Source organism: Lithobates pipiens, unplaced genomic scaffold (assembly GCF_037356315.1).
Source record: "Lithobates pipiens isolate NorthernLeopardFrog02 unplaced genomic scaffold, aLitPip1_a1.2 Scaffold_28, whole genome shotgun sequence".
Classification (NCBI taxonomy): domain Eukaryota; kingdom Metazoa; phylum Chordata; class Amphibia; order Anura; family Ranidae; genus Lithobates; species Lithobates pipiens.
In genome coordinates, this window is record NW_027507789.1 from 180,512,434 (window position 1) to 180,526,384 (window position 13,951).

At 49.1% G+C, this 13,951-nt stretch overlaps 1 protein-coding gene across 2 annotated transcripts in view; it reads right to left on the reverse strand.

Annotated features, from left to right (window-relative positions):
- SGCA (sarcoglycan alpha) overlaps positions 1-7,704 on the reverse strand; it is a 54,917-nt gene extending 47,213 nt beyond the window's left edge. For both annotated transcript variants that reach the window (XM_077460021.1, XM_077460022.1), the window contains exon 1: positions 7,643-7,704. In XM_077460021.1, the coding sequence (XP_077316147.1) occupies positions 7,643-7,673 (31 nt within the window). In that variant the 5' untranslated portion in view covers positions 7,674-7,704. The remainder of the gene's footprint in view (positions 1-7,642) is intronic.
- Between the last annotated feature and the right edge of the window lie 6,247 nt (positions 7,705-13,951).

Below are 13,951 nucleotides of genomic sequence, written 5' to 3' on the forward strand. Positions count from 1 at the left end.
AAAATCCCAATAAAATACATTTACATTTTTGGTTGTAACATGACAAAATGTGGAAAATGTCAAGGAGTACGAATACTTTTTCAAAGCACTGTATATTACCAAAAGTATTAGGACACCTGGCTTTACACGCACATGAACTTTATTGGCATCCCAGTCTTAGTCCATAAGGTTCAATATTGACCCACCCTCTGCAGCTAGCTGGCATTGGTAACATGCCAAAATGTGGAAAATTTCAAGGGGTGTGAATACTTTTTCAAGGCACTGTAGTGTATCTTTCCCTTCTCTCTCTCTTTCTCTCCAACTTTCTCTACTTTTTCAAGGCACTGTATTACCAAAAGTATTGGGACGCCAGCCTTTAAGCGCACATTAACTTTATTGGCATCCCAGTCTTAGTCCGTAGGGTTCAATATTGGCCCACCCTTTGCAGCTAGGTGGCATTTGTAACATGACAAAATGTGGAAAATTTCAAGGGGTGTGAATACTTTTTCAAGGCACTGTAGTGTATCTTTCCCTTCTCTCTCTCTTTCTCTCCAACTCTCACCAATCCATTTGGCTAGGATTAGGAAGAGAAAGCCCTCTGTAAAGTGACACACACAAGCCTTTGGCCTCCTCTTCTGCCGAATCAGGAGGCACCAGTGCTGTCAAAAACAAGATCAGTAACCCTCGGGCCCCCTGCGGCCTCTGGGGCCCTTGTGCAGCTGCACTTGCCTCAATAGATCTTCAACTGCAATGTGCTACAGATGACTCAGACAGCAGCTGATTGGGTGATGTATACACACATTTACATCTGTTAGCTCTTTCTATCTATACCCCTGTAACATATGCAGAGAAGCCTGGAGTCCACCAGCCACAGTAAAACAAAAACATGACATTCCACACGTAGATCACATTTATAATTGATCTAGACCGAAAAAAGGTTCTCCTACAGATACTTATAAATATACACACTCACCCACCCACACACACTGCCATGTATTTATAGCTCTAAAATATATATATCAGAACTGTCAATTCTCAGACACAGGGGGTAGAAACTACCGAAATACAGAATAGGAGGCAGGAGAGAAAGGGGAAGAAAGGAGGAGAGATATCCAGAAATAAAAATAGAGAGGGGGGAAGAAAGAGGAAGAAAATGGGGGGGGGGGATAAAGAAAGGGGGGATAGAGGGAGAGCTGCGAGAGGAAAAAGAGAGGGGAGACGAAAAAGAGAGAGAGGAGACACAGAGGGAGGGAGACACAGAGAGAGGGGAGAAGAAAAAAGAGAGGGGAGACATAGAGAGAGGGGAGATGAAAACGAGAGAGGGAGATGAATACGAGAGACGAGACGAAAAAGAGAGAGGAGACGAAAAAGAGAGTGGAGACGAAAAAGAGAGAGGAGACGAAAAAGAGAGAGGAGACGAAAAAGAGAGAGAGACACACAAAGAGAGGGGAGATGAAAAAAGAGAGAGGAGATGAAAAAGAGAGAGGACACAAAGAGAGGGAGACACAAAGAGAGGGAGACACAAAGAGAGAGGAGACACAGAGAGAGAGGAGACACAGAGAGAGGGGAGATGAAAAAGAGAGAGGAGACACAGAGAGAGAGGAGATACAGAGAGAGAGGGAGACACAAAGAGAGAGGAGACACAGAGAGAGGGGAGACGAAAAAAGAGAGGGGAGATGAGAAAAGAGAGAGGAGACAAAAAAGAGAGAGGAGACGAAAAAGAGAAAGAGAGACACAAAGAGAGGGGAGATGAAAAAGAGAGAGGAGATGAAAAAGAGAGAGAAGGACACAGAGAGGGGAGATGAAAAAAGAGAGAGGGAGACACAAAGAGAGGGAGACACAGAGAGAGAGGAGACACATAGAGAGAGGGGAGACGAAAAAGAGAGAGGATATGTAAAAGAGAGAGAGAGAGAGAGACACACACACACACACAAAGAGAGGGGAGACAAAAAAGAGAGAGAGACACACAAAGAGAGGGGAGACGAAAAAGAGAAGGGAGATTAAAAAGAGAGAGGAGATGAAAAAGAGAGAGGGAGACACAAAGAGAGGGGAGAAGAAAAAGAGAAGATAGATGAAAAAGAGAGAGGAGATGAAAAAGAGAGGGGAGACGAAAAAGAGAGAGGGAGACACAAAGAGAGGGGAGACAATAAAAGAGAGGGGAGACGAAAAAGAGAGAGGGAGACAAAAAGAGAGAGGAGACAAAAAAGAGAGAGGAGACAAAAAAGAGAGAGGGAGACACACAGAGAGGGAAAACGAAAAAGAGAGAGAGAGAGTGGAGGAGGAAAAATTTTAAGGGAAAGAGAGTGAAGAGGGAGGAAGAGAAAAAGAGGAGGAGGCAAGGAGGAAGAGTGTGGGGAAAGAGAGAAAAAAAAGAGAGTGTGGGGAGATGGGGAAGAAAGAGATGAGACAGAGACACAAAGAAGGGGAGGGAGAAGCTGAGAGAGCATGAGGAAGAGGGGTAAGAGAGAAAAAGAAAGGAAAGAGAGAGCAAGAGGAAAGGGGAAAGAGAGAGGTAGGAAGAGGGGAAAGGGGGGGGGGGAAGAGTGGGGGATAGGGGAACAAGAAAGAAAGGAGGGGGGAGAGAAAATGACAGAGAGAGAGTGGGGGAACGGCAAACGATAGAGGGAGAAAGAAGGGGAGAAAAGTTAGGGGAAAGAGAGAGAAAGGGCTCCTTCACACGGACGTGTCAGGGTACGAAGCCCACTCTTATCAGTGGTGGATCGCTCCGTCGATCCCCGCTGAGCAGGAAGATGACAGGTCTGTCTCTGTACACTGTGCAGGACGGACCTGTCAGAGCGCCGCTCTCCCCTATGGGAGATCGGATGAAGACGGACCGTAGAGTCCGACGTCACCCGATCCGATCCTCAGATGGATGGAAAAATAGGTTTTTCCTCCGTCACACTTTTTCGGATCGGAGCGGGTTGGATGTGAGCAGACATGTCACCGCTGACATCCGACGCTCCATAGACCTCTATGGAGTGTCTGTCCAGGCCCGCCTAGAAAACTGAGGCGGACCTGAATGGATGTGTGTCAAAGGGGCCAAAGAGATAGAGAGAGTGGGGGGGGGGGAGATAGAGGGAGGAAGAGGGGAAAGAAGTGGGTGAAAGTAGGGGAGAAGATAAAGAGAGTGAGAGAAGAGGGGAAAAGAGAGTGAGAGAAGAGGGGAAAAGAGAGTGAGGGAGAGGGGAAAAGAGATTGAGGGAGAGGGGAAAAGAGAGTGAGAGAAGAGGGGAAAAGAGAGCGAGGGAGAGGGGAAAAGAGATTGAGGGAGAGGGGAAAAGAGAGTGAGAGAAGAGGGGAAAAGAGAGTGAGGGAAGGGAAAAAGAGAGTGAGGGAAGGGGAAAAGAGAGTGAGAGAAGAGGGGAAAAGAGAGTGAGAGAAGAGGGGAAAAAAGTGAGTGAATGGGGAAAAGAGAGTGAGAGAAGAGGGGAAAAGAGAGTGAGAGAAGAGGGGGAAGAGAAAGAAAAGGGGGGGTGGAGTTCCAGAGAGAGAGAGAGCGGGGGAGAAGGGAAAGGTAAAGTGAGGAAGGGGGGGGGAGAAAAAAGTGGAGGGAGAGAGATAAGAGAAAGAAAGGGGGGGGTAAGAGAGAGAGAAATAGAGAGAAAGAGGGTGGGGGAGAAGGGAAAGGTAGAGAGAGGAAGAGTGGGAAGGGCAGGGGGGGAGTGAGGGAGATGGATAAGACAAAGAAGGGGGGGGATAGACAGAGAGAGAGTAGGGGAGAGGGAAAAGATAGCGGGAGGAGGCAGAGGGGAAAGAGAAAGAAAGGGGGGGGGGAGACAGAGAGAGTGAGAGAGGAAGGGAAAGAGAAAGAAGGGGGGGGTGCCAGAGAGTGAATGGAGGGGAAGGGAAAGGTAAAGTGAGGAAGGAGGAGGGAGAAAAGTGAGGGAGAGAGATAAGAGAAAAGGGGGGGGAGACAGAGAGAGAGAGAAACTAGGCAACAGGGGAAAGATAGAGAGAGGAAGAGGGGGAATGGGGGGTGAGGGAGGGGAAAGAGAAAGAAAGGGGAGAGAGGGAGAGGGGAAAGATAGGGGGAGAGGATTGGGAAAAGAGAGTGAGAGAGGGGGAGAAAGAGAGTGAGAGAGGGGGAGAAAAGAGAGTGAGAGAGGGGGAGAAAGAGAGTGAGAGAGGGGGAGAAAAAAGAGTGAGAGAGGGGGAGAAAAAAGGAAAAGAGAGAGAGAGAAAAAAAGGAATAAAAGAGGGGTGGGGAGGAGAAAGAAAGTGAGAGGGAAAAGAGAGAGAGAGGGGAAAGATGAAGAGAAAGAGAGTATGGACATGGAGAGAAACAGAGAGGGGGAGGGGGGGAGAGAAACAGAGAGGGACATTGGGGACAGAGATAAGAGAGAGAGAGAGAGAGAAGGAGAGAGGAGAAAGCGATAGAGAGAGGGGGAAGAGAAAAGAGAGAGGCGAAAGAGAGAGAGAAACAGAGAGGGGTAGTGAGGGCAGAGATAAGAGAGAGAGTAGGGGCGAGGAGCACAAGATATAGAGAGGGGGAAGAGAAAAGAGAGAGGCGAGAGAGAGAGAGAAACAGAGAGGGGTAGTGGGGACAGGGATAAGACAGAGTAGGGGAGAGGAGCACGAGATAGAGAGAGGGGAAAGCGAAAAGAGAGAGACTAGAGAGAGAGAAACAGAGAGGGGTAGTGGGGACAAGGATAAGAGAGAGAGTAGGGGTGAGGAGCACAAGATAGAGAGAGGGGTAAGAGAACAGAGAGAGGCGAGAGAGAGAGAGAAACAGAGAGGGGTAGTGGGGGCAGGGATAAGAGAGAGAGTAGGGGCGAGGAGCACAAGATATAGAGAGGGGGAAGAGAAAAGAGAGAGGCGAGAGAGAGAGAAACAGAGAGGGGTAGTGGGGACAGGGATAAGAGAGAGTAGGGGAGGGGAGCACGAGATAGAGAGAGGGGAAAGAGAAAAGAGAGAGACTAGAGAGAGAGAAACAGAGAGGGGTAGTGGGGACAAGGATAAGAGAGAGAGTAGGGGCGAGGAGCACAAGATAGAGAGAGGGGGAAGAGAACAGAGAGAGGCGAGAGAGAGAGAAACAGAGAGGGGTAGTGGGGGCAGGGATAAGAGAGAGAGTAGGGGCGAGGAGCACAAGATATAGAGAGGGGGAAGAGAAAAGAGAGAGGCGAGAGAGAGAGAGAAACAGAGAGGGGTAGTGGGGACAGGGATTAGAGAGAGTAGGGGAGAGGAGCACGAGATAGAGAGAGGGGGAAGAGAAAAGAGAGAGGAGTGAGACAGAGAGAAAAGACAGAGAGAGGAAGAGGTAAACAGAAGATGAAATGAGAGAGAAGAGAGCGTTTGGGAGAAGGAGATATAGGAAGATATGGAGCTGGGGCTGTTGCCTATAGAAATCAATAAGACTTTTTTTATTTTCCCGTTAAATGAAAGCTTAGGTCTAATTAAGAGCTCTGGGCAACAACTCCAAACTCATTTTTCAATCTAAAGTTTTCATAACCAAAAAGAAGAGAGGGATAGAAAGAGATTTGAAAAAAAGAGGGAGAGAGGAAAAAAGAGAAAGGGATAGAACTAGAGAGAGCGAGGGAGGGAGATAGAACTCTGAGAAGGGTGGAAGAGAGAGAAAGAGAGAGGGTAGAGGAAGAAGAGAGATTGTGAAAGGTAAAGTTAAAGACAGACGGACAAGATAAGAATAGTACATATCACCAGATAAGAACTAAGGAAAGTGTAAAGAGATGAGGAGCCCCATACACACATAGCAGGGTGAAGGGGCACACGGGGTGGGGTAGGAGCCCCATACGCACATAGGAGGGTAAAGGAGCACAGGGGTGGGGTAGGAGCCCCATACACACATAGGAGGGTGAAGGGGCACACGGGGTGGGGTAGGAGCCCCATACGCACAAAGCAGGGTGAAGGGACACACGGGTTGGGGTAGGAGCCCCATACACACATAACAGGGTGAAGGGACACACAAAGGGTGGGGTAGGAGCCCCATACACACATAGCAGGGTGAAGGGGAACACGGGGTGGGGTAGGAGCCCCATACACACATAGGAGGGTAAAGGAGCACACGGGTGGGGTAGGAGCCCCATACACACATAGGAGGGTGAAGGGGCACACGGGGTGTGGTAGGAGCCCCATACACACATAGCAGGGTGAAGGGACACACGGGTTGGGGTAGGAGCCCCATACACACATAACAGGGTGAAGGGATACACAAAGGGTGGGGTAGGAGCCCCATACACACATTGCAGGGTGAAGGGGAACACGGGCTGGGGTAGGAGCCCCATACACACATAGCAGGGTGAAGGGGCACACAGGGTGGGGTAGGAGCCCCATACACACATTGCAGGGTGAAGGGGAACACGGGGTGGGGTAGGAGCCCCATACACACATAGCAGGGTGAAGGGGCACACAGGGTGGGGTAGGAGCCCCATACACACATAGCAGGGTGAAGGGATACACAAAGGGTGGGGTAGGAGCCCCATACACACATTGCAGGGTGAAGGGGAACACGGGGTGGGGTAGGAGCCCCATACACACATAGCAGGGTGAAGGGGCACACAGGGTGGGGTAGGAGCCCCATACACACATTGCAGGGTGAAGGGGAACACGGGGTGGGGTAGGAGCCCCATACACACATTGCAGGGTGAAGGGGCACACAGGGTGGGGTAGGAGCCCCATACACAGATTGCAGGGTGAAGGGGCATACAGGGTGGAGTAGGAGCCCCATAAACACAGATTGCAGGGTGAAGGGGCACACAGGGTGGGGTAGGAGCCCCATACACACATTGCAGGGTGAAGGGGCACACAGGGTGGGGTAGGAGCCCCATACACTCATTGCAGGGTGAAGGGGCACACAGGGTGGGGTAGGAGCCCCATAAACACAGATTGCAGGGTGAAGGGGCACACAGGGTGGGGTAGGAGCCCCATACACAGATTGCAGGGTGAAGGGGCATACAGGGTGGAGTAGGAGCCCCATAAACACAGATTGCAGGGTGAAGGGGCACACAGGGTGGGGTAGGAGCCCCATACACACATTGCAGGGTGAAGGGGCACACAGGGTGGGGTAGGAGCCCCATACACTCATTGCAGGGTGAAGGGGCACACAGGGTGGGGTAGGAGCCCCATAAACACAGATTGCAGGGTGAAGGGGCACACAGGGTGGGGTAGGAGCCCCATACACTCATTGCAGGGTGAAGGGGCACACAGGGTGGGGTAGGAGCCCCATACACACATTGCAGAGTGAAGGGGCACACAGGGTGGGGTAGGAGCCCCATACACACATTGCAAGGTGAAGGGGCACACAGGGTGGGGTAGGAGCCCCATACACACATTGCAGGGTGAAGGGGCACACAGGGTGGGGTAGGAGCCCTATACACACATTGCAGCGTGAAGGGGCACACAGGGTGGGGTAGGAGCCCCATACACACATTGCAGGGTGAAGGGGCACACAGGGTGGGGTAGGAGCCCCATACACACATTGCAGAGTGAAGGGGCACACAGGGTGGGGTAGGAGCCCCATACACACATTGCAGGGTGAAGGGGCACACAGGGTGGGGTAGGAGCCCCATACACACATTGCAGGGTGAAGGGGCACACGGGGTGGGGTAGGAGACCCATACACACATTGCAGGGTGAAGGGGCACACAGGGTGGGGTAGGAGCCCTATACACATAAACAGATACAAACACTCAGTATAGCCGTCCCATGCCTGTTATTAGAGCCACTCTCCCAGATGCCATATTTGCTGTGCCTGCGGAGGGAATGGAAAGGGCAGAGTGACAATGGCAGCTGGGGAGGGGAGGAGAGAGCTAGACGCTGGTGACACAGTGACAGTGGCATGCCAGTTTGTAACCGCAATGTTATTAATGTACTGCCCCCCCCCCCCCCCGAAAGTGTACCTGTCACCTACACAAGTTCAGCAGGACTACTTTGGGATATTTTGCAGAAATGGCACCAGCTTCAGTCATTGCACCCAGCAGAGCAGAGACTTATGGATTTTCATGGATTTAGAGCTAGACGTTATAGAAGCAGATGGCAAATTATGGAACTCTATTTTGTATAGTAAGAACTTTTATTGCCATCTGTGTCTCTACTGGCGGGGTATCCTTACTTCCTGTTGTGTCACCTGCACAGGAAGTGGTGGAAAAGTGTTAAGGGAGGTCAGATGAGGTCATCCCTCTGCTCATTCTGTTCTGTTCTCCTGGCAGTACCTATTCACGGCATCAATGCCTGATTGGTTCCTAGCTCTGTCCTCCCTTTTCCCAGTCTGAGCATTGCCAAATGAACTACAGAAAGCTGCTATCGAGACAGATTCAGGCAATACTTGAATTCAACATGTTTTACATGTTTGTTAAATGCACAGCCATTCACTGGGTAGATTAGTGTGCTGCTGTTCCTTCTCCCCTAGCTGTTATGAGAACAGAGGGAATGTGTTCATAATCTATATCTATACACAAATGTTTTGCCTTTCATTTCTATTTTGAGCTAAATGGGTCGTTTTACCCATTGGTTCTAAGTTTTCACCGCCTGCATTGATAGGGGCAGGATTTCCTCAGTCAAACTTTTCACTATGTTTTTTTTAATACATATTTGTGGGCCAAAAAACACGTTTTTTAAATGAATGCCTATGATTTACTTGGATCTTTTGTGTAATCAGCATATTCAGAACAAAAGAAAATCCCAGATCGCTGATTATCTCTGATAACAGAGTCCCCCTTTATGTCAGGGTCCCCATTACAGCACCTCCTTACATCAGGACCTCTATCATACTCTCGCATACATCAGAGTCCCCCTTTAAATCAGGGTCCCCCATCAGAGTCCCTCTTATATAAGAGCTTACATAAGAAACCCCCAAACATCAGAGCCCCCCTTACATCAGGGTCCCCATTAGAGTCCTTCTTTCCATCAGGGCCTCCATCAGGGTCTACCATACATCAGAGTCCTCCTTTAAATCAGGGTCCCCCATCAGAGTCCCTCTTACATAAGAGCCTCCATCAGAGCCCCCCTTACATCAGGGTTCCCATTAGAGTCCGTCCTTCCATCAGGGCCTCCTTCACAGTCTCTTATACATCAGAGCCACCCCTTACATCAGGGTCCCCATTAGAGTCCCTCAATCTATTAGGGCCTTCATCAGAGTCTCACACCCATCAGAGTCCTCCCATATATCAGGGTCCCCTTCAGAGTCCCTCTTACATAAGAGCCTTCATCAAAGTCCCCTTGCATAAGAGTCCCCCAAACATCAGAGCCCCCCTTACATCAGGGTTCCCATTAAAGTCTGTCCTTCCATCAGGGCCTCCATCACAATCTCTTATACATAAGAGTCCTCCCTTAAATCAGGGTCCCCCATTAGAGTCCATCTTACATCAGGGTCCTCATCAGAGTCTCCTTTACATTAGTCTCCAAAGAGCCTCCATCAGAGCCCCCCTTACATCAGGGTTCCCATTAGAGTCCATCCTTCCATCAGGGCCTCCATCACAGTCTCTTATACATCAGAGCCACCCCTTTACATTAGGGACCCCATTAGAGCTTCCCATAAATCAGTGTCCTCCCATAAATCGTGGTCCCCCCATCAGAGTTCCTCTTACATAAGAACCCCCATCAAAATCCCCTTTACAAAAGACTACCCCGAATATCAGAGCCCCCTTACATGGGTGCCCATTAGAATCCCTCCTTCCATCGGGGCCCACATCACAGTCTCCCATAAATCAGTGTCCTCCCTTAAATCAGGGTCTCCCATCAGAGTCCCTCTTACATAAGAGCCTCCATCAGAGGCTCCCTTACATAAGAGTTCTCTAAACATCAGAGTCCCCCCTTACATCAGGGTCCCCATTAGAGTCGTCAATCTATTAGGGTCTTCATTAGAGTCTCCCACCCATAAAAGTCCTGCCATATATCAGGGTCCCCATCAGAGTCCCTCTTACATAAGAGCCTCCATCAGAGCTCCCCTTACATCAGGGTCCCCATCATAGCCTCACATACATCAGAATCTTCCCTTACATTAGGGTCCCCCATCAGAGTCTTTCTTACATCAGAGCCTCCCATCAGTTTCCTCTCCACATCAGAGTACCCCAAATATCAGAGCCCCCTTACACCAGTGTCCACATTATGGTCCCTCTTTTCATTTGGGTCCCTATTACAGTGCCTTCTTACATCAGGGACCCCATCATAGTCTCCCATGCATCAGAGTCCTCCCTTAAATCAGGGTTTCCCATCAGAGTCCCCCTTACAAAAGAGTCCTCCAAACATCAGAGACCCCCTTACATCAGAGTCCCCATAATGGTCCCTCTTTACATCAGGGTTCCCATCAGTTCCCCCTTACTTCAGGGTTCCCATCAGAGTCCCTCCTTACATCAGGGTTCCCATCAGAGTCCCTCCTTACATCACTGTCCCCATCAGAGTCCTCATTATCACTGTAAAGATTACCATATGGCTGTAGCAGCAGGGCAGGATGCAGAGTAGGTTGGACAGTGGAAGTCACATCTGCCAGTGAATCCTGGGGCAAGCACGACATTGGTTGCTAGGATGCCTGGGGTCTTGGCAACTAATGACAGAGATAATGACAGTGCAGCAGGGGGAACCCTGCGCTGGAGACCGTGTGAGGAAGAATGTTGGCAGGGGGAGAAGTGAAGAACATAGACAGCCTCTGCTGACGTGAATTCTCAATCTCTGCAAGTTGAGGATATGCCACTGACCCCAGATCTGGGCCAAATAGAATCTTGTAGTGGGCCTGATGTGGCCCATGGGCCATAGTTTGGAGACCCCTGGTGTAGGCGGATGTCACCCTCTTTCTCTTTCTTGCTCACGCCATGTGATAATAGCAAGAATCCGATTTTTCATCCTGGAACACGCAGTGTCAATGCTGTAACCAGTGAAGGTCACAGGATGACTAAGATATCAGCCCAATGTGTCAGTAATTGGTACATTATGAAGCTACAAATGTCACACGAGCGGCGGAACTGACAGCTGTCAGATTACCAATTTGTAACTTTTCCTGCATTTCCCGTGTTTTGCTCTACATATCCTGTTTGTTGTATCCCTGTTTGTTTTCCTATAATATGTATCTGCTCCAAGGATTTCTAGGGAATTTAATGAAATCTACATAGAAAAAAAAGCAAAAGGAAACAACTACTGGTAAATGAGGATGAGCCTGCGGTTCGAGACAAACGTCAGTTCATCTCGAACATCAGGTGTATGTTTGCTCACAAACAAACCGAATGTATGGAGCGTTTGTGGCAAATTTGAGCGCCACGGAAACGCCCCATAATGCACTGCGAGATCACAGTGCACTGACGTCTGATAATTGGCCAAAGCATGCACCTGACCTGCATGCTTTGGCCAATCACAGCGCGCTCTGCTGTGAGAGCCATAATTAGCCAAAGCAGGGTGCCTTTGGCCAATCATGGCTCAGGGGGTGGGATCTGGGGGTCCCCTTGTTATAGGGGGCTTCTAGATTCCGATAAGCCCCCCGCCCACAGACCCCAACAGCCACCGGGCAAGGGATGTGGGGATGAGGCCCTTGTCCCCATCAACATGGGGACAAGGTGCTTTGGGGGTGAGCCCCAAAGCACCCACCCCATGTTGAGGGCATGTGGCCTTGTACAATTCGGGAGAGGGCGCTTGCTCCCCCCCCATCCTAGCCTGCCAGGTTGCATGCTTGCATCCTTCAGCAACAACATTTGGAATTTTTTTTTAACTCACTCCTTGTTCGCTTTTGCTATGAGGTCTCCTGTAATCTGCCACTTCGGCTACGCAGCGATTTACGTAATTTCCCTCGGTGCCTGTGCTCGCTAGGGCTCCTGAGAGATGTGTGTCATTCTTTCCCAGGAGTCAGTGGGCAGCGCCGAGGGCTCTCATTGATGCGATGTGTGCTTACTGTGCATGCGCAAGAATGGGCGGTGCATGCTACTTATTCAGCAGCACCGTAAACCCGGAAGTTTATGCTTGTGGGCTCCGCCTGCCCACAAGTAAGATGGGAATGCCTGAGCAGGGGGAATATAAGGTAAGTTTTTTAAATAAAATACTAACGAAAGCAGCACTAGTTACAGCCTGTGTTAATTTTGACAGCAAATTTCGATTCAGTTTTAGTCTTATGCCGCGTACACACAATCAGACTTTTCTAGCGGACCAGAGTCCGTCGGAAAATTCGATCGTGTGTGGGCTCCAGCGGACTTTTTCTCCCAAAAGTCCAGCAGACCTAGAAATAAGACTGGCTTAAAATTTGTCCACCAGACTCGGCTTTTAGCGGACAATCCGTTCGTCTATGTGCTAGTCCGATGGACTAAAACCGACGCTAGGGCAGCTATTGGCTACTGGCTATGAACCTCCTTATTCTACGTCATCACGCCCGAATCTGTCATACTTTTGGAGTGATCGTGTGTGGCCAAGTCCGTTCGTTTGAAAGTCCGGCGGACCTCAGCTGCAAAATCTGTCGGATTGTCCACCGGACCAAGTCTGGCGAAAAAATTGGTCATGTGTACGCGGCATTAGTCTCAGGACTAAATGGCATTTTAGTTTTAGTCCCTTTGTAGTCTTCTGCAATTGTTTTAGTTTTAGTCGTATTTAGTTGACTAAATCTCCAGTACATTTTAGTCGACTAAAACTCATTTTAGTCATCTAAAATCGAATAGGTGTAATTAAATTGTAATGCATTAGTTAACATTTCTCTACAATTTCCAAACTCGTTATATACTGCTGGATTGAAAAATCTGATATGCTATTATTTATGGTATGAGGTATGAACATGCCCTACAGACCAGTGTTAATACTGAAGTCAAATTTCAGACCAGTGTTAATATTGAAGTCAACTTTCCGGCAGACTGGGTCCGACGGTCTCCCCGACTGACTTTTGGCAGAGTTCCGATGGACTTTCCGAACAAACGAACAGACCAAGTCCGTTCGAAAGTTCGTTCATTTTGAACGTGATGACGTAAACGGGACTAAACAAGGAAGTTCAATAGCCAGTAGCCAATAGCTGCCCTTGCGTTGTATTTGGTCCGTCGGACCAGCATACAGACGACCGGTTTTCCCAATTTTGAGTCTGTCAAAATTGAGTCCATCGGATAGATTGGAAATATGTTCTATTTCTAGGTCCGTCTGATTTTTTTTCTTTTTTTTTAAACGATCGGACTAGCCCACACATGATCGGATTGTCCGACGGACTGATCCTGTCAGACCTAGTCTGGCAGAAAGTCCGGTCATGTGTACATGGCATTAGTCTTTTGACTAAAATGGCACTTTCGTTTTAGTCCCATTTTAGTCTTTAGTCTTATTTTAGTTGACGAAATTAACACTGCAGCCTAACCAATGCAACATTAGCATAATATGATAGTAACAGATGGATTTAAAAAAAATAAAAAAATCATATATGTGGTTGGAACTCCGCTTTAAGAAAAAAAATTTTTTTGCAATTCTGTTACAAGGAAGAGGGAACAACCTCTAATGCCGCGTACACACGGCCGGAATTTCCGATGGAAACAGTCCAATGGGAGCTTTTCATCGGATTTTCCGACCGTGTGTATGCCCATCTGACTTTTTCTGTCGGCATTTCCGACGGCCTTTAGCTTGAGAGCCTGTTCTTAATTTTTCCGACGGAAAACCTTTCTATCAGGTTTTTCAATCGTGGGTATGCAATTCCGACACTCAAAATTCCAACGCATGCTCGGAAACAATTTGACGCATGCTCGGAAGCATTAAATTTCCCTTTTATAGTGCCGTCGAACGTGTTGTATGTCGCAGTGTTATTGACCATCGGAATTTGGTGTGACCGTGTGTAGGCAAGACATTTTGAGCAAAAATTCTGTCGGAAATTTTGACGGGAAAACCATAAGGCCCCTTTCACACTGGGGCGGTGCGGGCATCGGCGGTAAAGCGGCACTATTTTTAGCTGCGCTTTACCGTAGTTTTAGCGGCAGTATGCGGCCACTAGCGGGGCGGTTTTAACCCCCACTAGCGTCCGAAAAAGGGTTAAAGCTGCCTGCAAAAACCGCGCTGCCCCATTGATTTCAATGGGTAGGAGCGG